The 26,991-nt window shown below is 33.8% G+C and overlaps 2 protein-coding genes across 11 annotated transcripts in view; one reads left to right on the top strand and one right to left on the bottom strand.

Moving 5' to 3' along the window:
• LOC116132315 (serine/threonine-protein kinase TOR) overlaps window positions 1-16,039 on the top strand; it is a 47,057-nt gene extending 31,018 nt beyond the window's left edge. Inside the window, exons 37-58 of the mRNA XM_031417970.1 lie at window positions 1,230-1,298; window positions 1,427-1,537; window positions 1,724-1,864; window positions 1,969-2,097; window positions 2,453-2,618; window positions 2,692-2,906; window positions 4,975-5,181; window positions 6,419-6,532; window positions 6,605-6,808; window positions 10,600-10,680; window positions 12,009-12,083; window positions 12,160-12,226; window positions 12,313-12,473; window positions 12,671-12,844; window positions 12,985-13,113; window positions 13,207-13,290; window positions 14,089-14,150; window positions 14,230-14,302; window positions 14,403-14,537; window positions 15,125-15,298; window positions 15,385-15,650; window positions 15,776-16,039. Of these exons, the coding sequence (XP_031273830.1) occupies window positions 1,230-1,298; window positions 1,427-1,537; window positions 1,724-1,864; window positions 1,969-2,097; window positions 2,453-2,618; window positions 2,692-2,906; window positions 4,975-5,181; window positions 6,419-6,532; window positions 6,605-6,808; window positions 10,600-10,680; window positions 12,009-12,083; window positions 12,160-12,226; window positions 12,313-12,473; window positions 12,671-12,844; window positions 12,985-13,113; window positions 13,207-13,290; window positions 14,089-14,150; window positions 14,230-14,302; window positions 14,403-14,537; window positions 15,125-15,298; window positions 15,385-15,650; window positions 15,776-15,794 (2,856 nt within the window). The 3' untranslated portion in view covers window positions 15,795-16,039. The remainder of the gene's footprint in view (window positions 1-1,229; window positions 1,299-1,426; window positions 1,538-1,723; window positions 1,865-1,968; window positions 2,098-2,452; window positions 2,619-2,691; window positions 2,907-4,974; window positions 5,182-6,418; window positions 6,533-6,604; window positions 6,809-10,599; window positions 10,681-12,008; window positions 12,084-12,159; window positions 12,227-12,312; window positions 12,474-12,670; window positions 12,845-12,984; window positions 13,114-13,206; window positions 13,291-14,088; window positions 14,151-14,229; window positions 14,303-14,402; window positions 14,538-15,124; window positions 15,299-15,384; window positions 15,651-15,775) is intronic.
• A 3,773-nt stretch (window positions 16,040-19,812) lies between these two features.
• On the bottom strand, window positions 19,813-26,509 carry LOC116132374 (inositol-tetrakisphosphate 1-kinase 3-like). Of its 10 annotated transcripts, none has more exons than XM_031418020.1 (10): window positions 26,050-26,509; window positions 24,697-24,778; window positions 24,376-24,408; window positions 21,952-22,072; window positions 21,737-21,829; window positions 21,222-21,341; window positions 20,953-21,129; window positions 20,636-20,691; window positions 20,446-20,530; window positions 19,813-20,290 (listed from the first exon to the last, which is right to left on the bottom strand). In XM_031418020.1, the coding sequence occupies exons 1-10, from the start codon at window positions 26,211-26,213 to the stop codon at window positions 20,253-20,255; spliced, it is 969 nt and encodes a 322-aa protein (XP_031273880.1). In that variant the 5' UTR covers window positions 26,214-26,509; the 3' UTR covers window positions 19,813-20,252. The 10 variants fall into 10 exon arrangements, with proteins under 10 accessions (XP_031273880.1, XP_031273878.1, XP_031273882.1 ...); XM_031418018.1 differs by having other exon boundaries at window positions 19,815-20,209; XM_031418022.1 differs by having other exon boundaries at window positions 19,815-20,209; window positions 21,952-22,064; window positions 26,050-26,188.
• Window positions 26,510-26,991: the final 482 nt, after the last annotated feature.

Below are 26,991 nucleotides of genomic sequence, written 5' to 3'. Positions count from 1 at the left end.
CAATATGTTTTGTTATGTTTTGTAGGGCGTATGCGTTGCCTTGCAGCATTGGCTCGATGGGAAGAACTTAACAACCTGTGCAAAGAGTATTGGACTCCAGCTGAGCCAGCTGCGCGGCTAGAAATGGCACCAATGGTTGTATTTAATGTTTTTGGTGATGTCATCATTATTTTGGCTCATGCTTATTGTTATATTGTTCTTGTCCCAGGCTGCAAATGCTGCTTGGAATATGGGGGAGTGGGATCAAATGTCAGAATATGTGTCTCGCTTAGATGATGGTGATGAAACAAAACTCCGGGTTCTGGGTAACACTGCTGCTAGTGGTGATGGAAGCAGTAATGGTACATTTTTTAGAGCTGTATTATTAGTTCGAAGAGGAAAGGTATTCTGTATACTTGATCTATATTATCCTTAATTATATTCATTTTCCTCTCTCTGCATTGTTATTTATTTTTGTACTTTTTTTCTTGTAGTATGACGAAGCACGTGAATATGTTGAGAGAGCTAGGAAATGCCTTGCTACGGAGCTTGCTGCTTTGGTCAGTTTCATAACTCCATAAGTCTTTGCTTAGTTGAAGGTTTTTTTTTTTTTTTTTTTTCTCGTGGTAAACAGGGTAGTATTTAAAGACACTGGACATCTTGGTCAAATTAACATTGATGCCTTGTTAAGTGATATGTAAACCCAAAAACTACTGATGATAGTTAACTGTTCAAGAATAATATTGAAGTTCTTAGATAAGAAATTCGATATGTAAGCAATAACGGTTTACTTTAGATTCAAATTTTTCTGATACTTTGTGTGTGTGTGTGTGTGTGTTTATATTTTGGGACTGTTACCTCTCCTGAGTTTTCTCAAAAATACATTGAAAACCACAAGTTTTCTCAAAGAATTACAAACATATATGGCAGAGGTTTGCTATTGAATTGACTATTATAATGATTGAGAGTTCTTGGCTTGTATATGGAATTTCAGTTGTTAAATAGGGTCATCATCTATTGTCGCTCACTTCCAACTTGGTGTTAACAATTCAAATTTGTAATGTTAAAATTTGATTTTTCCAGTGGTGTATACTTATATATCATTATCCAGTGCTATATACTTGTACATCATCATCTAGGGGTATATACACTATGTGAGTGACCATGTGAGAGACTTTAAAGCATTATTTCTCAATTCTTACATTCTATTTTTTGGGTGTTATGTCGTCTAAGTATTTTCTCTTGTTTAGGTTCTGGAAAGCTATGAGCGTGCATATAGCAATATGGTCCGTGTTCAGCAGCTATCAGAACTAGAGGAGGTTTGTAAACTTTCTTTCTCTCCTGCGGATGGAGAGGGGATATTTCTTTTGCTAATGTAGCAATCATTTTTCCAAAGCTTGGATGATACATATAAGTAGTAACATATGGAATGGGATGGTTTACACAGGTAATTGATTACTGTACTCTTCCTGGGGGAAATCCTGTTGCTGAAGGGCGGCGGTCTATAATCCGCAATATGTGGACTGAGCGGATACAAGGAGCAAAACGTAATGTTGAGGTATATGCTTTACAGTTCTAGTTCTGTTTCTTTCTTTTTTCTTCCCATTGCTCTCGAACAGAATACAGTTGATATAATTGCCAAAAGCAGATTATGTCTGAATAAGAGTGATATCTTAAGTTTGAAGTATTTTTGAATAATAATTGCATTGATTCCCTCCAATCTTTCTTTTGCTTGAATGTCTAGGTCTGGCAAGTACTCTTGGCTGTTAGAGCTCTTGTACTACCACCCACTGAAGACATTGACACTTGGCTCAAGTTTGCTTCTCTTTGTCGGAAAAATGGACGAGTTAGTCAGGCTAGATCTACTTTGGTCAAACTCTTACAGGTCTGAAATCATGCATTTGTAACCCGCGAGATTCTAATTTTTGATGTTTTTTCATACTTTTTCCTACTGATTAATTTAACTTAAATTTCAAATCATGTATTTAGTATGACCCTGAAACCTCTCCCGAAAACGTACGGTATCATGGGCCTCCTCAAGTAATGCTGGCATACTTAAAATATCAATGGGCACTTGGGGATGATCTTAAGCGAAAGGAAGCATTTACTAGGCTTCAGGTATAGCGTATTCCTCTCTGGTAGTATCTTGATTTTCTGAATTTCTTTACCTGTTTGAAGGAATATCTGTAAAGTAGTTTCTGATCTTTTTTCTATTTTGACCTCTATCTAGTGGACTTCTTGTTCACATGTGAATTAATTTTATTGTAATTTCCTATCATAAGAAAATATAGATATCTCTTGGCTTATATAAATGCTTGCAAGCCAATGTAGACACCGATACACTATTACCACTTTATGAACAAATAGAAGACTACGTTTAATAAGCACTTCTTTCTCCTAGCATTATAGCTACTCATATCATATTTTAATTGTCATGTTTTATACTTTTTTGGTTGCAAACCTGCTGTTGTAGAAATTGGCTATGGAGCTTTCGAATGCCCCACATATTCAACCAGTTGCTGCAACTGGCTTAACCAGTGGTACTGTTACAACTGTTCCCTTTGTTGCCCGTGTATACCGTAGACTTGGAACTTGGCAATGGGCCCTTTCTCCAGGATTGGATGATGAATCTATACCAGGTAGTTAAACACTTTAACCTAATAATTTGTTTTTTACTGAGAAAATGTTTTTGATCTTCTGTTTCTGTTATAGAAATTCGTGCAGCCTTCAGGAATGCCACTCAGTGTGCTGTAAAATGGGGGAAAGCATGGCATACATGGGCATTATTTAATACAGCAGTGATGTCTCATTATACCATAAGAGGTTTCCCTTCGTTTGCCTCACAGTATGTTGTTGCAGCGGTCAATGGATATTTTCATTCAATAGCATGTGCAGCACATGCTAAAGGTGTCGATGATAGTTTACAGGTAATGATATTTCACATTCCAAATTTTGTATGAATGCTTTGTTTTCTTCATTGATAATTCGGTTTTTTAGAACTAAACTTTATTGAACTGTTTGAGCTTGCCTTGGTAAAAAATTCTGCAAGACTAAGCAAATAGAGCTTGAGCTTTAATTTGATGCTGGTTGACTTATTGAATGCAAATTCAAATAATTTATTACTTTTATATTAGTTATACATGTTAAATAGAATAAAAAGACATTATGTTTACATTATTTATTTATTTATTTATTTTTTAATAGTAAACAAAAATATATGTATTGATGATAAAAATGAGTTGAGCAATAAAATCCCCAAGGCCAAATTAATTGATAACTGCCATCCTCATTTAGATGAATATAGAAAAGTGAAGAATCATGAAAATCCTAAGAGACCGAGGCCCAAAGAGATGCTAAGAGCCGAATCCTTTCCCATAAATCGCTAACATCTTCGCCTATTTTTTCTTAAAAAATGTGAACATTCCTTTCTTTCCAAATCACCCAAAGTATTGCAAAAACAATACAACTCCATAGGGTCTTGGCTTGCTTTCCTCTCTGAAAGGCAAAATCCTTCTCCATAAGCAAATCTCCACAGTTTTTGGGGATAGCCCAGCTAATTTTAGCTTCCTTGCATAAGTTAGCCCATAAACTTCCTACCACTTGACAATGCAAAAATAAATTGTCAATTGTCTCCAAGCATTTCTTACAGAAAACACACCAAGAAGGAGAAAGGTGCAAGTTAGCCAACTTTCCTTCCACAAAATCAGCTGTATTTACTCTACCATGAGCCAGAGTCCAAGTGAAAAATTGAAATTTAGGTGGTACTTTAGCCTTCCAAATTAAAATGAATTGCTTTAAAGTATCATGGTGGTTTTCTTCGCTTAAAATTCTAGCATAAGATTTACAAGAGTAATTTCCACAACCCACCAGCTTCTACTCTCTTCTATCGTCTTTGTTTCATCGATGACAACTAGACCAAGAATTCACTTAATTTCATAAAGTCTTAATTTCTGTGTCTTTAAGGTTTCTATTAAAGTTGAATTTCCAATCCCAGCTAAGATTAGTGGAAGAAGAAGCAATCATCTCTTGAATAGAAGCATTCTTCCCTCTGCATGGTCTATATAACCTGGGGAAAAGTTCATAAAATGGTTTATCTTCAACTCATTTATCCTCCCAAAAGTGGATAGTCTTTCCATTTCCACTTTTGTGATCAATGAACTTAGAGTACTCCTTAGATATTGCTTTCCAAGAGCCTGTAAGAGAACCCTAGGAAATCACTTTTGAATCCCATCCATTTTTGTTTGGTTGCCATACTTACCTTTAATGACAAGGATTTGCTTTTCTAAAGGATATCTCTAAAGCCATTTTGCTTAAGAGCTTATTTCTTTGCTCCAAGTTCCCAATTCCAAGCTCTCCTCTATCCTTTGGTCTTGCCATATTGCTCCATGCTGTTAGATGAGAATCATTATCGCTCCCAAAACCGTCTCATAAAAAATCTCTCATGATCTTATGAATCCTTGTAGCTACCCTTCAGTGATCTTAAACAAGGACATAAAGTAGATGGGGATTGCTCTCAAAACCGAGTCCATCAAAGTAATTCTTCCTCCTTTAGATAGAAAGGCTTTTTTCCTTCCCCCAAGTTTTTTCTCAGTTCTTTCTATCACTGGATCCAGAAACTTGAACTTATTGGATTATCGCCTAGGGGTAGACCCAAATACATTTTTGCATATTTAATACAATTGAATTATTGGATCTGTTGCCCTAGCTCCTTTTGTGCGCGAACCTTTACTAACAGGGTTCAAGTCTACATTTTTAATCTCAAGGTTTTTGCTTTTGTTTATTATTTATTTTATTTTTAAGCGTAGCTTGATAGACCAAGTGTTTAGCTTGGCTTGTTTGCACCTTTAATTAATAGTAGTTGTGGAAGTTTTATTGCCAATGCCTATATATTAAGAATCATTTCATCTTCACATGCACTTTTGGATACAACCCTTTCTTTTTCGCTATGTCAAAGGCTCTAGAATACTTACAATTATTTCTTACTATTTGCTTTAGGATATACTCCGTCTTCTCACATTGTGGTTCAACCATGGAGCTACTGCTGATGTTCAAATAGCTCTACAGAAAGGATTTGCACATGTTAATATCAACACATGGCTGGTTGTTTTACCTCAAATAATTGCCAGGATACATTCAAACAACCATGCTGTGAGAGAACTGATACAATCACTTTTGGTGCGAATAGGGCAAAGTCATCCTCAGGTTTGTTTCTGACGGTCTGTGATTCAGAAATCATCACTTTAGGATGTTCTTGGTAGTGATGAAGGGATGCATGATGATATTGAAATCTTCTTGGGATTGTTAAACTGAGGGCTTCTTTCTCTTTCTCTTTCTAATTTAATGTACTCATTCCACCATCACTAGTGCAAGTATTTAACTATTCCGAAAGCACTTATTATATACTTATAGAATTGATACTTTTGGTGGGTAATCCTCTGATTCTTGCAGCCTTTTTTTGTGTATGGTAGAATCTATGCGCTCCTGAGGTGGAGTACAAATTTTATGAAGTGACAATATCTTTCTCTTTTTAAAGTAGTTGGTTGTTTAGGATAATTATCTTTTATTGTGCTATATACACCGGTTTTGGTATCTACGTCGTGTCTTCCTGTCGCTCTGATTTAATCCATGAGAGGGTAGTGTCAAAGGACAGTGCTATATTCAATTGTGTCGCTAATATTTTACTGTATAAATACATGAGTGCATACATACATCTGCACATAAGATCAGAAGAATGTAGTTAAGAATCACTATGGAATCTAGATTAATGGAAGGATTTTTTTTGGTAATCAGTGCATAATTTAGAGGAGCTGTCCGACATGTCTGGGAAATCAGGATAAAATATGAAGATAATTTTTAAGACCTTGCAGGTTGCATGGTACATAAAGTCTGTGAAGTTGTACATTGTAGATCTTACTTCTTTGAGAACGTTAGTTAATGGTAGGTTGAGATTGGTTAGAGTCTAACGTGTTGTAAGTTTAGTTAATGATATGTGGATTAGATTGGTTAGTGTCCGATTTGTGATAAGAAAAATCTATCTAAATTCAATTCCATGGAGAGCCGTGGGAATGGTTTCCTTGGAAGGTGAATTGATGATCTATTATTTGAATATGTTTCTGTTGAGTGGAGAGTCCTCTTGGCTGGGTTCTCGTCCGTATTTGTTGAGATCTATGGTTCAAATGGTACAAAATTGCTTTAGTAGTTTGGGTTTCTCGAGGAAAAAGGTGATTCGTCCCTTTAGCGTGATATTATTCTTTGTAGAGGGGAGAGTCCTTTGAAGGTCTTAAAGTTTTCTTAGGCTTAAAGTTTAATTTGCATGGTTGTAATATTGTTTTGTGTTAATCTTATATGTAGTTGGTTATCAACTTTAATGTTGCTTGAAATTTTATTTCCCTTGATAACTTGGCATCTAACATTGCTGAAAATTCAATTACTCTCTCAGGCTCTTATGTACCCTCTTTTAGTGGCATGTAAATCAATAAGCACTTTACGTAGAGCTGCAGCACAAGAAGTGGTCGACAAAGTTAGGCAGCATAGTGGTGTGCTTGTGGATCAGGTCATATAATTAACTTATATTTATTTGTCTCTTCTTTATTACTTTTATCTTATAAGTTGTTTTTCCATGCAGGCACAACTTGTATCGAAGGAACTAATCAGAGTTGCAATACTTTGGCATGAAATGTGGCATGAAGCACTGGAAGAAGCTAGCCGTTTATATTTTGGTGAACATAATGTGGAGGGGATGCTGAAAGTGTTGGAGCCATTACATGAAATGCTTGAGGAAGGGGCTGTCAGGGAAAATACCACTATAAAAGAGAGATCGTTCATAGAGGTTATATAAAATTTTCTGTGCCAGTTGTTACAATTTTGTCCATTATGACAATGCATGTTGAGTCATTGAGGCCTATCCAACTCCCTAAACATGTGAAACATATATTATTAAATCATAATCTGGAATTTTAATCTAGGATTCTGATAGGAACCCACTCCAATAACTCAATAATTGGGCTGGGCCATGGGTCTTTCATGGACTTGTGTAGAACTCTTCTTGGAAAACCGGCTTTCCAAGGGAGGGTGCCCAAGCTCTTTATAGCCTACATGCCCATTCTTTTCCCTTAAAATGTGGGATCCTAACAGATTCATATACTTTTGAGTGCTGGTTTTTGGAGCTGACGATGTATAATCAGACACCAAACTGTTGCTAGGAATTATTTCCTTAATTTGGGAATAATTCACTTAATTTCATAAAGTCTTTTAATTTCTGTGTCTTTAAGGTTTCTATTAAAGTTGAATTTCCAATCCCAGCTAAGATTAGTGGAAGAAGAAGCAATCATCTCTTGAATAGAAGCATTCTTCCCTCTGCATGGTCTATATAACCTGGGGAAAAGTTCATAAAATGGTTTATCTTCAACTCATTTATCCTTCCAAAAGTGGATAGTCTTTCCATTTCCACTTTTGTGATCAATGAACTTAGAGTACTCCTTAGATATTGCTTTCCAAGAGCCTGTAAGAGAACCCTAGGAAATCACTTTTGAATCCCATCCATTTTTGTTTGGTTGCCATACTTACCTTTAATGACAAGGATTTGCTTTTCTAAAGGATATCTCTAAAGCCATTTTGCTTAAGAGCTTATTTCTTTGCTCCAAGTTCCCAATTCCAAGCTCTCCTCTATCCTTTGATCTTGCCATATTGCTCCATGCTGTTAGATGAGAATCATTATCGCTCCCAAAACCGTCTCATAAAAAATCTCTCATGATCTTATGAATCCTTGTAGCTACCCTTCAGTGATCTTAAACAAGGACATAAAGTAGATGGGGATTGCTCTCAAAACCGAGTCCATCAAAGTAATTCTTCCTCCTTTAGATAGAAAGGCTTTTTTCCTTCCCCCAAGTTTTTTCTCAGTTCTTTCTATCACTGGATCCAGAAACTTGAACTTATTGGATTATCGCCTAGGGGTAGACCCAAATACATTTTTGCATATTTAATACAATTGAATTATTGGATCTGTTGCCCTAGCTCCTTTTGTGCGCGAACCTTTACTAACAGGGTTCAAGTCTACATTTTTAATCTCAAGGTTTTTGCTTTTGTTTATTATTTATTTTATTTTTAAGCGTAGCTTGATAGACCAAGTGTTTAGCTTGGCTTGTTTGCACCTTTAATTAATAGTAGTTGTGGAAGTTTTATTGCCAATGCCTATATATTAAGAATCATTTCATCTTCACATGCACTTTTGGATACAACCCTTTCTTTTTCGCTATGTCAAAGGCTCTAGAATACTTACAATTATTTCTTACTATTTGCTTTAGGATATACTCCGTCTTCTCACATTGTGGTTCAACCATGGAGCTACTGCTGATGTTCAAATAGCTCTACAGAAAGGATTTGCACATGTTAATATCAACACATGGCTGGTTGTTTTACCTCAAATAATTGCCAGGATACATTCAAACAACCATGCTGTGAGAGAACTGATACAATCACTTTTGGTGCGAATAGGGCAAAGTCATCCTCAGGTTTGTTTCTGACGGTCTGTGATTCAGAAATCATCACTTTAGGATGTTCTTGGTAGTGATGAAGGGATGCATGATGATATTGAAATCTTCTTGGGATTGTTAAACTGAGGGCTTCTTTCTCTTTCTCTTTCTAATTTAATGTACTCATTCCAACATCACTAGTGCAAGTATTTAACTATTCCGAAAGCACTTATTATATACTTATAGAATTGATACTTTTGGTGGGTAATCCTCTGATTCTTGCTGCCTTTTTTTGTGTATAGTAGAATCTATGCGCTCCTGAGGTGGAGTACAAATTTTATGAAGTGACAATATCTTTCTCTTTTTAAAGTAGTTGGTTGTTTAGGATAATTATCTTTTATTGTGCTACATACACCGGTTTTGGTATCTACGTCGTGTCTTCCTGTCGCTCTGATTTAATCCATGAGAGGGTAGTGTCAAAGGACAGTGCTATATTCAATTGTGTCGCTAATATTTTACTGTATAAATACATGAGTGCATACATACATCTGCACATAAGATCAGAAGAATGTAGTTAAGAATCACTATGGAATCTAGATTAATGGAAGGATTTTTTTTGGTAATCAGTGCATAATTTAGAGGAGCTGTCCGACATGTCTGGGAAATCAGGATAAAATATGAAGATAATTTTTAAGACCTTGCAGGTTGCATGGTACATAAAGTCTGTGAAGTTGTACATTGTAGATCTTACTTCTTTGAGAACGTTAGTTAATGGTAGGTTGAGATTGGTTAGAGTCTAACGTGTTGTAAGTTTAGTTAATGATATGTGGATTAGATTGGTTAGTGTCCGATTTGTGATAAGAAAAATCTATCTAAATTCAATTCCATGGAGAGCCGTGGGAATGGTTTCCTTGGAAGGTGAATTGATGATCTATTATTTGAATATGTTTCTGTTGAGTGGAGAGTCCTCTTGGCTGGGTTCTCGTCCTTATTTGTTGAGATCTATGGTTCAAATGGTACAAAATTGCTTTAGTAGTTTGGGTTTCTCGAGGAAAAAGGTGATTCGTCCCTTTAGCGTGATATTATTCTTTGTAGAGGGGAGAGTCCTTTGAAGGTCTTAAAGTTTTCTTAGGCTTAAAGTTTAATTTGCATGGTTGTAATATTGTTTTGTGTTAATCTTATATGTAGTTGGTTATCAACTTTAATGTTGCTTGAAATTTTATTTCCCTTGATAACTTGGCATCTAACATTGCTGAAAATTCAATTACTCTCTCAGGCTCTTATGTACCCTCTTTTAGTGGCATGTAAATCAATAAGCACTTTACGTAGAGCTGCAGCACAAGAAGTGGTCGACAAAGTTAGGCAGCATAGTGGTGTGCTTGTGGATCAGGTCATATAATTAACTTATATTTATTTGTCTCTTCTTTATTACTTTTATCTTATAAGTTGTTTTTCCATGCAGGCACAACTTGTATCGAAGGAACTAATCAGAGTTGCAATACTTTGGCATGAAATGTGGCATGAAGCACTGGAAGAAGCTAGCCGTTTATATTTTGGTGAACATAATGTGGAGGGGATGCTGAAAGTGTTGGAGCCATTACATGAAATGCTTGAGGAAGGGGCTGTCAGGGAAAATACCACTATAAAAGAGAGATCGTTCATAGAGGTTATATAAAATTTTCTGTGCCAGTTGTTACAATTTTGTCCATTATGACAATGCATGTTGAGTCATTGAGGCCTATCCAACTCCCTAAACATGTGAAACATATATTATTAAATCATAATCTGGAATTTTAATCTAGGATTCTGATAGGAACCCACTCCAATAACTCAATAATTGGGCTGGGCCATGGGTCTTTCATGGACTTGCGTAGAACTCTTCTTGGAAAACCGGCTTTCCAAGGGAGGGTGCCCAAGCTCTTTATAGCCTACATGCCCATTCTTTTCCCTTAAAATGTGGGATCCTAACAGATTCATATACTTTTGAGTGCTGGTTTTTGGAGCTGACGATGTATAATCAGACGCCAAACTGTTGCTAGGAATTATTTCCTTAATTTGGGAATTTTTTCTCTTTTGCAGTATTTAGGGATCTTAAGATACTGTAAATTTATTTCCTTTGTCTAATCATTATATCTTCTTGTTAATGCAGGCATACCGTCATGAACTGTTGGAGGCCTATGAATGTTGCATGAAGTATAAGAAAACTGGAAAAGATGCTGAGCTTACTCAGGTATGAAATGGATATTAAGTTATAGGTTTTTTTTAGGGGATTAGCAGTGGTCACCTATGTTGTTTGTGTGCAAGTGTTCTTTGATGTAGAAATACGAAATGAACACCAGGACAGAAAGAAATTGCATTTTGGTCTCTACACTCACCTTTTTGGTGTTTGTGTAATGATGTTTTATGCTGATATTTCCATTTTTGGATGCCAAAATAGTGTTGACCATCTTCATCTTGGTACTGTTCAAAACCTCAACTGGAATCTCTTGGTTGCCATTTAACCAGTGCTTGTTGTAAACTATTATTAAGGTCATACCCCTCAAGGTTTTTTTAATTTATTTTACCTGAGTTTCTAGTTTTAAGATTCTGTAGAATATATTTTGAGAAGTTTTCTGTAAGTTTCATGATACTCGAGGGGTGAATGATTGACCAGAAACTTTGGAAAACACTTGACTCAATTATTAATAGTCCTTGCATGTGCCTTTTTTTTGTAAGCGGTAGAAATTTTACTTGTCAATGCTATGGTTCTCAACTTCATATCTTGCCTTGATTTTAAGTTTGTACAATAATTTAGTCTATTTGCTATTCTGTGCTTGCCTAAATTCCCGCACTTTTTTTTTCTGCATAGGAAACAAAAGGTGTATGTGTATTTGATTCAGATAGAAAATACAAAAATGACATACTAACCCCTAAAAAAAGTACAACCTGTTCGAAAACCCTGAAAGGACTCCAAATTTTATACAAAAATATGAGTATTGCCAACTCAATATATAAACAACCAAGGGTCTTAAATTAGAAATGGAAACGCTTCACTGTTTTGCAATTAAAGCTTCCTCATTTTGATGAATGAAGAAAGTGGGACTTCTTTAAATTCCAAGCAAATAGACGTCCGTAAAACGGCCAAAAGCTGCTTCAGCCCACAAAGAAGAAACCTCTTCTCCACAACCAATTCTTGTTTCTTTCTAGCTACAAGATCCAAAATATTGCCATAGCTCCACAAAACGTTAGCTTTATTGCCTCCTAAAGCTCATACTTTTCCAAGAAAACCATGTGACAGGTAGGGAAAGAGCCTAGAGATATTAAACTCTTTAGCTAGATTATTCTGTAATCAACCAGCTATGTAGAAATTTCCTCACTTACTGATGCTTCTGCTTCCTAAACTCTAAATCTGTTCTTGGGTACATAGGAATCAAGAAATAAATCAACAACTTGTCTCTTTGGTGGTTTATCTGATTGTGAACTAGACAAACTTAGCACTTAGGTAGTTTAGCTTTCAATTTTCACCAGTGTATTACTAAAAACCTGGCTGATTAGGAATTCAATTGTTTTCTTGACCAGGCATGGGATCTTTATTATCATGTTTTCAGAAGGATAGACAAACAGCTTCAAAGTCTTACTACCCTGGACCTGCAGGTAAGAATGCCTTATGTTTATTTTTTACTCAAGTCAGTGTTGTATCACTAACTATCCACTATGTATGTGAAAACAGTCTGTTTCTCCTGAATTACTGGAATGCCGTAAATTGGAGCTTGCCGTTCCTGGGACATATCGTGCAGGCAAAATTGAATTTATATTCACAATTTTTCTTTGTTTCTAAATCTTGTGTGCCCCTCAATAATTCACATCCATTTTTCATTTTCAGATTCACCAGTGGTAACAATTGCATCATTTGCAACCCAGCTCGTTGTCATAACATCTAAACAGCGACCACGTAAATTGACAATTCATGGGAGTGATGGTGAAGATTATGCCTTCTTGCTGAAGGGACATGAAGATTTACGCCAAGATGAGCGTGTCATGCAGGTATTCTCTCTTTTCAACTACTCTGCCCATTTTTTACTTGAACAATGTGCTGGTTGGTACTGCCGCTTGGTCCAGGAATCTGGATTCTGAGGCGGTTATTGTTTCTGGTGTCTAAATTGAAATTCTATTAAGTGCTATGCATTTCAGTTACTTCATCATTACAAGAACTAATAAATTTGACATTCAAATTTTTTCAGCTTTTTGGTTTGGTGAATACATTGTTGGAAAATTCTAGAAAAACTGCAGAGAAGGATTTATCTATTCAACGATATGACGTCATTCCTTTATCTCCAAATAGTGGGTTAATTGGATGGGTCCCAAATTGTGACACTCTGCACCACCTTATTCGAGAGTATAGGGATGCCAGAAAGGTTAGATGAAATTCATTATATATTTTATTTTGGCCAATTGAAGTCAAAAAAATTTCTATTTCATGCCCGGTTGTGATTCAGTGGGTGGATGGAGTTTCAATGGCAACTGTATCCCTTTAATGTTATCTTCATGGTTACAGATCACCTTAAACCAAGAGCACAAATATATGCTAAGTTTTGCTCCAGATTATGACCATTTGCCTCTCATTGCTAAAGTGGAAGTATTTGAATATGCTCTACACAATACAGAAGGAAATGACCTTGCTAGGGTATGTGTTCTTCCGGAACTGTGATATGTATTGTTCTTTGTGTTCCTTAATCATCTTTCACTGGATTTCAAGGCATTAATCTGTTTTTTATAGGTTCTTTGGTTAAAAAGTCGCACTTCGGAGGTATGGTTAGAGAGGAGAACAAATTATAATAGAAGTTTAGCAGTCATGAGCATGGTATGTGTTTGCTCCTCATTTCTGCTCCTTTTTCTTGTGATTGTCTGTTTTGAAATTTATGTATTCTGTTACTCAGGCCACCTCTCCCTTGAATTGTATGAAACCCATACAATTAGCATGACATTGAAATTTTGCACAAGTTAGCTTTTAAGCTGTTGGCAACTTCAATGGTATCTTCAATGTCCAAAAAGGCTTAAAAACTGAATAATGAGGGAATTAAAGTTAGAAGGTGCTCCATTAAATCACCCAAATTTTGTTGTAATCTGACTAAGTTTATGCATTTTTGGCCAATCGGTGTTCATAATGGTTTATGGTTATGAACGGTGTCTCTTTGGAGTTTGTTTGGGCCCTACCCCTGGAGCATTTGGTGATTGCAGTCCCATCTGCTTTGTGTGTATGTATACATTCACACACATTCACACGCCATCTGAACGATCTGGGAAACAAGCTGATTGGTCTTAAACTTTTTAGGATACTTCTAGAGTAAGATCAATTTTTTTTTAAGTGTTGTAGCACTCAGCAAAAAGTATAATTGTCACTTCATTTAGTTTTTAAAATATCGTCAAAAAATTTGTGTGGAAGTGTGCTAGGGGGTGAAAAATGAAAAGGAATCCAAGATATCTTATTGCCTACAGAGATGTGAAACCTTTAAATTGATAGGTTCTACTGGCCTCATATTCCTTGCTTATCCATCTTGATGTTGGTTAGGGTTGACTTGTTTCTGGATGCCAGCGGATCTTCATTTATTTATTTTTTTAATGTGAAAATTTTATACAAATTATAGTTGATTTGTTTCAGGTTGGATATCTTCTTGGTTTAGGAGATCGACACCCAAGTAATCTTATGCTACACCGTTCTAGGTATGTTTTGATTGAAAGAGAGTAGTAGTAACTATAACTAAAACTTTGAGGTCTCTCATGTATGTTTGATGTTTTCTAGTGGGAAGATTTTGCACATTGATTTTGGGGATTGCTTTGAAGCTTCAATGAACCGGGAAAAGTTCCCTGAAAAGGTATATTCCAAATAATAGATCTGGCATTCGATTTGCTTTCTTACATTGAATGGTTGTCGTATAAATTAGGTATGATTACTTTATTGTTTATATTTTGTAGGTTCCATTTCGCTTGACTAGAATGCTTGTGAAAGCCATGGAGGTTAGTGGTATTGAGGGCAATTTTCGTTCAACATGTGAAAATGTAATGCAGGTTCTACGATCAAATAAGGATAGTGTTATGGCTATGATGGAGGTATTGGTTACTTCATTTATATTTCTACTTCATGGTTGCAATATTGTAAATTGAATTTTTTGACTTATAGCAGGATACAAACTCCAAACTGATTATTTATTTTAACTAACAATGGAACACCACATAACTTTTGATATTGCCAACTCAACTACCCCAAATATTGAACTGAAATAAATGAACGATTGAGAAATTTGTCCCATATTAGGTCAAAAAATTTCAAATAAAATTTACCTTGCACTTTCATATAGTAATTTCTACACTTAAATCCATAAATAAAATTGAAACACATTTGTAAGTTTAGTGCATGATGAAATTGGGAACATGATATATTTAGTATGTTATTCTTGTGTGTTAGCTAGGAAGAAAAACTAGAAATCATGTTTATTTATTTTCTGAAAATTTCGGTGATTGGTGTACAAGGTAGATATTATTATTATTATTATTATTATTGAGAGATACTAGTCTATATTTTGTTGTCAATATTTCTATATTATATAAGAAAGAGATCAATTTTCGTCAATGCTACTAATCGCATAATCTCAGATAAGAAATTGAAGAAGCTGACTCTTAGTTTCACTTGTTTTCAGGCCTTTGTTCACGATCCTCTCATTAATTGGCGTCTCTTCAATTTCAATGAAGTACCACAAATGTCTGTGTTTGGAAATACTCATGCCCCTGCTGTGGTAAATACTGAAGAATCTGCTCCTAATAGAGAGCTTGCTCACCCTCAACGGGGTGTACGTGAAAGGGAACTGCTCCAGGTTTTATGTTATACCCTTAACATTTTTCTTTTTTTTAACAAAGGTATCATTCCACAATTTGTACTTACATTATTATCCATATGTAGGCTGTGAATCAACTTGGTGATGCTAACGAGGTTTTAAATGAGCGAGCGGTGGTTGTGATGGCTAGGATGAGTCATAAACTTACGGGACGTGATTTTTCTTCGTGCTCACCATTGCATACCAGTTCTATGCAACATCTAGTAGACCCCAGCACCTTAATTTCTGGAGATAACCATGAAGTTGAGCATGGTCTAAGTGTTAAACTGCAAGTTCAGAAGCTGATTTGCCAAGCTATGTCACATGAAAACTTGTGCCAAAACTATGTTGGGTATGATTTTGCAATTTTGCTCTTTATTATTCTAGTTTTGCAGAGACCTATTAAGTTAACTCGTGTAAGATAAGACCTCACTCAATAAACACTTTCTGGAATCTAATATCTTTTGTTTGTTGCAGGTGGTGCCCTTTTTGGTGATTGAAGGCAAGGCAGCCATATATATTGTAAATATTAATGTACGTAGCATATAGTCATAGTTCCATGTGTAGAGAAAATGCATTTTTTCCTTTTTTTTAATTATGTAGTGTTGTAATTTATGTGAATAGGCCAAACTGCCAAGCAAAAAGGAGTATGTTATTTGTATGAATGTATAAGGCTATGAGAGAAATGAGATGGCAGTAGTAAATTCAATTTTCTTACTCATATATAACGGCCTACGCATACTTACTGGGTTAGAGCTACTTAATAGCATCATTTATGACAATTGGTGGCTCAAATTTGTTGCAATTCAATCATTTTGTTTGCTGTAGGCTCTAGCGGCCAGCATCATTCTAAGGGCATCTCCAACCCACACCCAAATGGCGTAAAAAACACCAAATTGGACCAACCCACGCCAAGCGTTGCACTGTAGCACCACGCCAAAATGGCGTGGTACTGTAGCCATTGTTTTAAAACCCGGACCGGAGGGTAAACCGTTTTGCTGTCCGGGTCACGGTTCAATCGGTCCAACCGGTTGGACCGGTCGGTTGGACCGGTGACGTCAGCAATATTTTATTTTTAAAAAATTACATATTAACCCCTTAAATCTTAATATATTACAAAAATTCCCCTAAAAAAGTTTAAATTGGTCCCTAAAATTTTTATTTATTCCAAAAATATCCCAATAAAATTACCAATTAATCTCTAAACTTTTGATATATCTTCAAAATACCCCTATAAAATTATAAAGTAACCCTCATAATTTTAAAATATTTCAAAAACCCCCCTGAGACCTAAACCGGACCGGAGAAGCTACCGGTTCACGGTCCAACCGGTCCGACCGGCCGGTCCGGTCCGGTTTTTAAAACAGAGACTGTAGCGCAAATAAAAAACATATATATTTTTTTTAATTTTGTTTTTTTGTTTTTAATTTTGTTAAGTTAATTTGAGTATTAAATTTTACACCAAAAATTACACCAAATTTGAGTATTTGTATTTAATTTAATTTGATTATTATTTATAATAATAAATTCATAATAATTATATAATTTAAAAAATGATGAAAAATTAAAAATAGAACGTTATTTAATACAAATATTAAACTACAATAAATCAGAATAAAAATTAACATTAATTTAAAAATACTAAAATTAAAAGAAAATATAACATAAACTAAATAACAATTTAGTATTCCGATAGATTAATTTCGAATCTAGTAAGATCATCAAAATATTGAAAAGAATTAGAGTTATTTTGAGATTCTTGACCTTGTTGTTGAGCTCTTTTTTGCATAATTCTTGATTGCTCATTTTGAAAAAACTCACGTAGACTTAGATCGGTTATAGAATTCAAATCCTTGAATAAAAGTTTTTCTATCATGTTTTTCCATATTAAATGTAATGTTTATTTAATTAAATAAATGCTTAATTTTATTAAATTAGTATAATTTTTAAAATAATTATTATTTAATAAAAATATCATTCCCAATATTTAATTAATATATACAAAAATAACGAATGAAATAGATTAATTGTTGATTATTACAATAAAAGAAAAAAAAAAGAATATTGGTGTAATATTTGGTGTTGTGGGTTGGAGATGGAATAGTGTTTTGCACCAAAATCTGTACCAAATTGGTGCAATGAGTTGGAGATGGTTAAGGATTTTTTTTCTGACATTTTCATTAGGGGTGGGCAAAATTTTAGAGTAGAATCGGAACTGACGGATACCTAGGTGTTGGTTTCGGTTCTTACTCGAAATCAGCTATAATAGGGTAGGTTTCGATTCCAAAAAATTGGAACTGATACTGTGCTGTTCCGATTCTGGTTAAAAAACAAAGGAACCAAAACTAGGATTAAATTGATAGAATATTAAAGAATTGGGGTTTTTTTATACTTTGATATGAAGGGGTTTTTTTTGATATTTCATATATCATGTAAATATAAAAGAAACTTTTGGTTTTTATATCTTGTTATCAAAATCTTATTAATTTTCATTAAAATATCAGCTTTTTAGAATATTCTTATTAATGATTAAGTTTCACTTAATACTTGATTAAAAAATTAATATACATTAATACCTTTATATTAAATAATAACATTTAAATGTTCTTATCGGTGAAAATAAACAATTAAATACTTATAATCAAACATTAGTAAATATAAATAAATATATTTTTTAATATTTTGTACTTAATTGTTAGGGCCTTAGGGGTGTAATATAATTTTATAAGGGTTTATTTGTTATTTTTTTTTAAAATAAGGGAATAATCAATATTTTTAGGGTACTTGGAATTAGAACTTGTAACATAGGTTCCGGTTCCAAGTTTTTAGGAATCGGAATTGGCAGTTTCAGCTTTGCTTTCAGTTCCTTTGGTTTTGGGCAGGTACTTGAACCCGTCCACCCCTAATTTTCATATAGTGATGACTGTATATTTAGAGTACTATTACATCCACAATTTTTTTTTTACAAACTTTCTTTCACAACTCTGACATGACAGCTGGTAAATGGTTAGTCATAATTTATCAGATGAGACTTTTTATGAGCTGATTAATTATTAGTTGTCACGTCAGAGTTGTGAAAAAAAAGCTGTGGGTGTAGTATTATTCGCTCATTTATCAGCTCTTATGGCAAACAAAACTAATAGTTTTCCTCTAACAGTGGAAATAAATTTCCTACGTCAAATATTTACTATAAGTCTATAACCATCCAATCATTTGGCTCATTTACTCTTATGTGGCACTTCAAGACTATATGGTTGTGTCAAATATATGAAAGACTTTTCGTTTTTCTGAACGAGACCATTTAAATAAGGTTTTTTTTTTTTTTTGAAAAACAGTTTTTTATTATTGTTCTATAGATTTGATAGTTATTGATTGAAGTGTAAAATAAGAATGCTTAAGTAAACATGTCCTTTCGTACATTTTAATATGTAAGAAAAATTAAATCTAGACTTTCTCCACTATTATGATGTTTTCAAAAATAGTATTTTAAAAAAAATAAAGTTGAGTTAAATTGAGTTATTTTTATGAGAAAAATAATTATTAATATTTTGAGTAATAAAATAGGATTAGATTTTAAAAACATTGAAACAAATACATTTTTAAATTTTTAAAATAGGATAGTGAAACAAATGCAGCCTAATTATTCTTTAGTCCTAACAAGTTTCACCGTGAACGCATTTAGAGAACAATAAATCAAACAAATAATATCTTCGTTGATGTCCAGAGTACACACTAATGTGGGCAAAGGACATAAATTCTTTATAAATTATTATTTATTCTTTAGTCCTAACAAGTTTTAAAAATTATTATTTATAAATTCTTTAAAATCACATGCCATCTAATTTTCATAAAATTATTTTAAGCCATCCTTCCCGTGCCTATCCAAACCTACGTCGGATATATGTTATATGAGAAACGCATTAAAAATAAGGGAAAATAAAATATTTTTTCATATTTCAATACTTTTTCTATCTTGAGTTCTATTAAAGTTTAGGACATAAATTCACTGCTTGAAAAATTATGGTTCAAAATTTAAAATAGGTTTAAGTTTTCTCCCAAAAAGCTTGTTACTTTATAGAAATGGATAGTATGAGAAAAACGAGAGTACATCAGTTGCTCTCTTGATATGAAGAATATCAAAAATATTTTATATTTCTTCGTCAACAAGGTTCATATTCTTTTATTTATCAATTTTTTTGTCAACAAGGTGTAGAGTTTCTTGAAGACGTAGAAGACACTTTTGCTTGAGATGACAATTTCTTTTCAGATTCTATCGAATGTGCTTACCATTTTTATCAAATAAAATCAGATGTAGACACTTTGAAAGCACAAAAATATTCCTTGATTTTGGGGCATACCGGCCATTTTGTGAGACATTATAATAAAATTGCTGTCTAAAACATAATGAATATCTAGTGGACAAATTTATATTGTTGTAATTTTTTTATAAGAATGAAACAGAGCATAAAGCTTTGTAGAAATATTATCCGAGTATTTTATAAAGAAAAACAGATGGTTTCATAATTAGAACTTGATCAGATGTTCTGTCAATATTTGTCTTATATCAGATACTCTGATGAAGAGTTTTGCTTCTAACCAAAATGTACACTTATAATTGCCTGATAACTGCTGAATTAATACGTTATAAAAAAGTGATTGAAATTGCATTGAGAACCTTATATGTACTTACATGGTTGTGCTTGAGCTAAAGCATTTCACACCAGTTACTATAAAACTTAAAACTACATTTTGGTAGTAGTGTTATTGGTTTCCCAAGGAGACCTAAACCTGCACTGAAAGAAAAAGAAGATGTGTATAATTAAGTATTAGGTCTCTTGTTATACTTGCTCTGCACTAGGCTCAGAAGAAAATCTGTAAAAATGTTCTCATAGTCTGGCATCTTCCCGTACCCTGCGGGAATCCCAAAAAAAAAAAAAAGAAAGAAACTTGCTAATTAACCGCCATCTTCAGCAGCTTCTATGGTGAATTGGACTGTTAAACATAAAAGCATATATGGATTTAAACATCCTTCCTTCATATGTTTGAGGGCATTTCTGAGTTGTGGGGAGAGGTACTGTATAGTATATATAGTTAAAATATTCAAATGAAACGACAAAATACTACATATGTAAACAAATTCTACTTGCCAGGAAAGTAGTTGATGTCAATGACATAAAATATGTCTCTGGTCCCATGCTCACGGATCATATCGATGTTGAACAACCGCAGGCCCTAAAAAATGCGGCACCATGTAAATATGAGTAGCATATAACCAGACATATTACACAGCTAAAGCCACATAGCTCAACATATTACAGCTGAGAAGCTATAATTTACCAGCCGCCGTCGGAGTTCCTTTGCAAGCCTTTCCAGCAAGGGTCGAGGAGGAAGTTCTGCAACGAGAATGCCACATTAAGCAGAGTGAAAAGCTATGGCTGGGAAAAAAAAAAATTTGCATCCCTCATATCCAACTTATGTTTAGTCAGGACCAACAAAATTGAGCTTAAACCTGAAAAAAAAAACGTAAATATATATGTGCTTTTGCCTGTATTTTATAACCTAAACACACCATTATAACTTGTGAACCTAAAAAAATTAGTAAAAGAGATAACTACATATTCCTTACACACAAATATTAGGGTCAAAAGTCTCACCAGCAATACTAGGGTCCAAATCTGCATCATCTGCAGAAGCAGCAGCAGATGAAACCCTTGGAAAAGGTATCAGACCAACAACTTTTGCTAGCTCACATTTACTGACATTAGGAAGAGAAAACCGCCTTACAACCTTTATAGCTTCCCCAACAATATAAATTTTAAAAAGAACACCTCCTACAATCAAACAAGTAGAAGAATTTAAATTTCAAACTCAAGTGATGCTACATGGAAATTATGAGGTTCATGCATCAGATGCAGCACTGTACCATGGTTAACAAACTCTTGAAGAACCAAGGGAGGCTCAAGTTCTGCAAGGGAGAATCGATCATAAGCAAGAAATAATTCATGCGACTTGGCACTTCCATCCACTACTAGAGGCTTAGCAACTGGAACAATAACCAAACCAGGGAAGTAAGCAAATAATACTCAGGTCAGACCAAAGAAACAATTAGAAAAATAATAAGAATAACAAATCATTTATCCCCAATCAAAGTTAGGCATCAAGAAATAAGATTTCTCGAGCTGATTTTTTATAAATTTTCCCAGTTTGAAGATTCTATGGTTAAGGCTCTTCAACAACAAAAAAACCGAACAACGGCATAAAACTTGAGAATCTGATGAGGTTCTCTTGGCCTTACCCCCATCAGTTCAAAACTGAATCCTCTACAACTTTCATGTACAAAGCTGCTAGTACTGAACAGATGCAGAACTTCCACATATTAAGTAAAAGCTATAATTAAACACCAAATCGAAACCCAAAGTCAGACAGAGAAAAACCTACCTATTGGCAACTTTAGACCAGCTTCAAAAACTTCATCAGGAATTGATAATGGATCGTTTTTTATAACCATTTGTTTTGGAATGCAGACCTTGCCTACAAAACATATGGTCAATGCAAATATCAATGAACTATTATCCCCACGGTTTCCAGAAAAAAAGGAAATAGGTATTTTAGAATATGATTGCCACAGTTCAACAAAATGGTGCTTAATCTACCATGGCAGTCAGACAAGTTAAGATTTGCCACATCCTGGAGCATTGATTGCCGATTGTGTAGGTGTTTTATTGCATCTGGAGGATCAAGGACAGTAACTTCTGGATGTTTCTGCCTGTAATCCTTCAACAAAAAAGAAGGGTATAAATGAGCCCCATCATACAAAATCAAAGACAAAAAAATGTCTATCTTTGTATGTGTGTGGGTATACATACTCCACTAAAACTTATAATTGCAGGAAGTTGGCTGGATTCTAGCCTTTTCATAACAATAAACCACAAATGATGTATAGCTAAAAACATAACTTTTAACAGAAACACATAATTCACAGATTTTCTATAACTACCGAAATTACAAACTGGAGAGGTGCAAACAAGAATTTGGCAGACCAAGAACATTTCACACCAGGAGACAATTTACTTTTAACAAGATGGAAATAGAACTAAAATGCGCATTTATTTAGATTCAATTCTTGAAAGAGTCAACAAAAAACTCTCTTTTCTCCAGAAGAAAGTTCCTAAAAAAGAGTGATAAAAGAACCTCAATTTAATCCATAGTATTTTATTATCCTCAAAGCCCCAATAATACTCCAATGAAGAATACTATTATCAAATATATTTCTTCCTCAACCTAGAATGAAAAACTTTCATTGCAGAAGCAGGCAGAAAAGGTGATAAGTTTTTATTGATGAGAATGCTGCAAACAGGAGACAAGTTTCTCAAACCACCATTTAGTTAAATATTTTGTGGAAACAGTAAGCTTATGTGATAAAGAAATACATATAACCTACAGTATATATATTAAATAAGAATTAAATATCATGCAGGATGAAGCTCGTCCACCTAAATACTAAAAGGACAGTGTGTCTATCAACTGTGTACAGCTGAAACAGGGGGTTATTCTGACATGCCTTCCATCATACACACAAGTTCTTTAAACCCCAACATGATTATGTAAATAGCAAGCATAATCTTACAAGGGATACAGGGAGTTTTCTTAGTAGAGATAAAACCATACATTAGATTTTTTTATGACAAGTTAAATATTTGATAAATAAGTCACAAAGATCAACACTGACCCAAGAGACTGCTTTTGGGTAAGAAAGAAACAGATATCCAAAACATAAGCATAATTTATAAACATAAGAAACGACAGAAGGAATAACAGCACATAAGCCGTGGCTTCTTTGTACTGCAAGTAAATCAGGGAATGTGATAAAAGAGACCACCATTAAATTTAAGAACCTTCTTGTCTTTTTCTAAGATGTCAGTTACTTGAAGGAAATGAAAACTAGGATTCAGAAATAGAGAAGACATTGATTAAAGTACCAAGTTATGTTTTACATACAAGACAAGAGGCACAAATTGTGTCATATGTTTTACAAGTTTCTAGTTAATGCAACATGTTATGAAACAATGTGACACTAAATAAAAAGGAACATTGAAGCATCCTTTATAGTAGACCAACTAATTAGATAAAGATAAAAACAGAAGTGAGGGGAAGAGGAAGGAGAGAGGAGTGAGAAAGATGATCAAGATCAACTAATTCATTTATACTTGCATTACTACCTATTTATAATGCTAAAAAAGAAACTTAGAAATAAGTCATAGATATCTAAAATGGTAAAAGACCAAAGCATCTAGGTTTGGCATCAAAACTAACCTACAAAAGTGAATTGTCATAATAGTTAAAATACAAAATAAGTGTTAAAATATAAAATGTTAAAAGATAAAGGTTGTTGGTTATGCATCACTTAATTGTATGATTAACATAATATAGTAATTTTTTTTAATTATATTTTTACCGTCTTATATTATATATAACAAAAAGAAGTTGACAGCACGTTTTAGTGTAAAAATTGGATGCATCAATTTGATATATTAGTGCACACAGCAGACTTGGCATATAATTGAATATAAAATTTGTTGACTTTCTTTTCACAAAGTTATTCTGGAACATGACACAGCATATTTTGAGCTCCAATATAGTCGATCTCAAATAAAAACATCAAAGTTATCCAAATGAGCCATCTATGCCCAACTAAGTCAATAAAAACCCTAGAGAAAAATTTCAAAACTGAACAGTTTATTCACAACCAAGCCCACCACACCTAAACAAATCATCTAGATTAATTTCAAAGAAAAATCCTCACTTGTTTGAATTCTTGAGGGACTGATTTCAACTATCTGATCATCATTCATGATGAGGAGAGCAAGTCTCTGCAAATTGTGTCAGATAAAAATAAGTTTTATGGTTCAGGAGATTTTGTTGTTAACCAAACACCATAATTCATGCTTCATAGTCAAACATGAAGAGATCACATAACTTCATATTATACCATACATAGAAGGGCCTCAAAAATAAAAGAGCAGGTCCACAGTTTCTATTCCTAACATGATAAAATCATGAAGTTTAGATGAACAAACCTCAATAACTTCGCACCACTCCTTTCCAGACATCTGCAAGGAACATAAGGCTCATCAGACATTAACTTAAATCGTAAGTACATATTTCTTGTTCTAATTGTTCTTTGCATGCTTTCTGCTTCTAATACAGTTTATTTGTTTCCTAGGTCTTAAAATAATACATATTTCAGCCACAAACAAAGAAAATAACCCTTGAGATGCAAACCTAAGGCTGCATACCAATTCAAAATCAGAATGGGACGATTACTAATTATTTCACCAAAAACTTTAGTTGCATACGAATTTCTGTATCAGTTTCTAAAGTAAGAAACCAACACTAACCTTATGCAAGACAACATCAAAAGGACCTTGATGTAACAGAGGTCTGTTTGTGTCAATGGCAACGAATAGAATCCCCTTATTTCTGCACCAAGCAAATATGTATTTCAATTGAGTATTATAGAATTTCAAAATAAATAGCAAGATTTTGGAAACGTAAGCTATCAAGGGATCAAAACTATTTTTTATCAAACTGAAATAAACAACCGGCATAGACATCTCAACAATTATTCTGATTTTGTTCAACCGCAAGGGATGTCCAAATATAACAACTAAAAGCAAAAAAAAAAGAAAAAAAAAATGTTTCCACCAATTGTAGTGCTAATAACCTACAAATTACTAACCACTTTTGATTGATCTAAATCAATAAAATCTGAATGACTTTAGGTAATCTTTTGCCACGTAGAAACCTCGTGAAAGAAGAAAGACCAGCATGACTTAAATATTATAAAACAAAATATAAAAAATAAAATCAATAGATGCATCAAGTACACGTCGAGCTGCACCAACTGTTCAGGGTCTCATCATCATAACTGTTCAGGGTCTTATCATCATCAAAAGAAATGTTTCACTGTTTATTCAGATGCAGAACATCCACAACAAGAAATTGCGAGGAAAAACAGAAAATTCATTTGATGCAAAAGCATACGGGAAGAGAGCTACCGGTCAGCTTGGTAATCTCATATTGGAGTAAAAACTCATTTCGTTTAAAGTTAGGTCACGCATAAGCTAAAAATTAAACCTAATAAAGAAGCACTACAGTATTTGGTAAAATATGATTTTCAACTACAGAACAAAGCACTATAACATTTGACTTTAAGTTCTTCACTAGAGACTAATCCAAAAGGTATATATGGTGGAATATTCCCATATAAAAATTCAGAAAAAGACTCAAGATTCCTGATACCCAGAAGTGAAGCATAAGTTAAGCATAACTACATTAAAAGTGGAATAGTCTTCACAACAAGAAGAAAAGGTGATTTTGCCATAAGAGTACCAAAGACAACTATGACTAGAAAACAAAATCAAATCTTCGATATGCCCAAATTTACGAAACAATAAATTACAAAATCCCACCAACTTTAATAACAAGCACTACACAAAAATAAAAAACAAAAACACGCAAAACAAAACCAGATAAAATAAAAATCAACAGTAATTCAGACCAAAATCACCCCACAACACAACCCAGAGAAACTAAAATTCAAAAATAATAGCCAAATTTTAAGCAATTCTAAAGCATAAAAAAAGAATTGACGAACAAAAAAAAAAATGGTAAAACTCAAAATTCATAAATAACAATAGATATAACATTCAGAAAATGATAAAATGAGTAAAACGGCTATATGTAAATACCGAGCCAAGACTTCAAATTTTGGTTGCAAGAAACTTTTTTTCTTCTTTGAAGTCAAAGCGTAGCCAACGACAAACTCTTGTGGCTGTAAATTTCCACTCCCCTTCTCTTCTTGTTCTTCGTTTGGTTCTGGTTCATGAGGAGAGATTTCTCCGTTGAACCTCATGCCCAATATTTTTCTTTCTTTGACTGCAAAAACCCTAATTTCTGAACCAATAATAAATCTTTTTATCTCCTTATTTAGGAGGATTAAGCAAGAAAGAACAGATTGAAAATAAGAAAGTTAAAAAAGAAAAAAAAGAAAAATTAAAGCTTAGCTCAATCTCTGTAGAATGAAGGAGAAGGAGAGAGTATTTGTTTTGTGTTTGTGTAGTTTAAGGATTTGAAGAGAGAGAGAGAGGGAGTGGAATTTTGTGAGGGAATATTAAATTCAATTTCAATACTCTGCTTCTGCAGAGGCCAAAGAAGAGAGCATTTTGTATCGTTGATCCTCAGACTTATGAATAAGCAATGACTTCTCATGACTCATTCCTTTCCAGCAATGACTTCTCATGACTCATTCCTTTGGAAAGAGATAGTAAATAGTGAAATTGAGTCCATTATGAGTAATCATACATAAAAGTAGTTAATTTCCCTTTAGGACCTAAATGAATAGGGTGCAAATGGATATTTAAAAAGAAATTAAAGACTAATGGATAAATTGATAAATACAAGATAAGATTGGTTGCCAAAGGTTATACATTGTAACGTCCCATTTGAGGTATGTAGTTAAATTATTATTGTATTGCTTAAACGTTTCTTGATTTGTTCTCAATTGAGCTTGCATGTTATTATTTTTGGTTGGTTGCCCCTTAGTTGAATTTTGTTAAAGTTATTTTGAGAAAAATGTGAAGAAAATCCCTTAAACTTTCATTAGGGGTAAAATGGTATTTTCACTCAAAATT

The sequence above is a fragment of the Pistacia vera genome, unplaced genomic scaffold, assembly GCF_008641045.1.
Source record: "Pistacia vera cultivar Batoury unplaced genomic scaffold, PisVer_v2 Contig250, whole genome shotgun sequence".
In the NCBI taxonomy this organism is placed as follows: Eukaryota; Viridiplantae; Streptophyta; class Magnoliopsida; order Sapindales; family Anacardiaceae; genus Pistacia; species Pistacia vera.
The sequence above is the reverse complement of the archived record's forward strand: the minus strand, read 5'-3'. Positions and strand labels throughout refer to the sequence as shown.

Bases quoted from the DNA above. Each gene is read 5' to 3' on its own strand.
- LOC116132374 (XM_031418018.1), bottom strand. From the start codon at position 26,213: ATGAGGTTCAACGGAGAAATCTCTCCTCATGAACCAGAACCAAACGAA. The intron at 20,531-20,635 runs GTAAATTATAGC...CGCATTTTTTAG, and splicing joins AGGAACTCCGACGGCGGCTG to GGCCTGCGGTTGTTCAACAT. The intron at 20,210-20,445 runs GCAAGTAGAATT...GGATTCCCGCAG, and splicing joins TGACATCAACTACTTTCCTG to GGTACGGGAAGATGCCAGAC.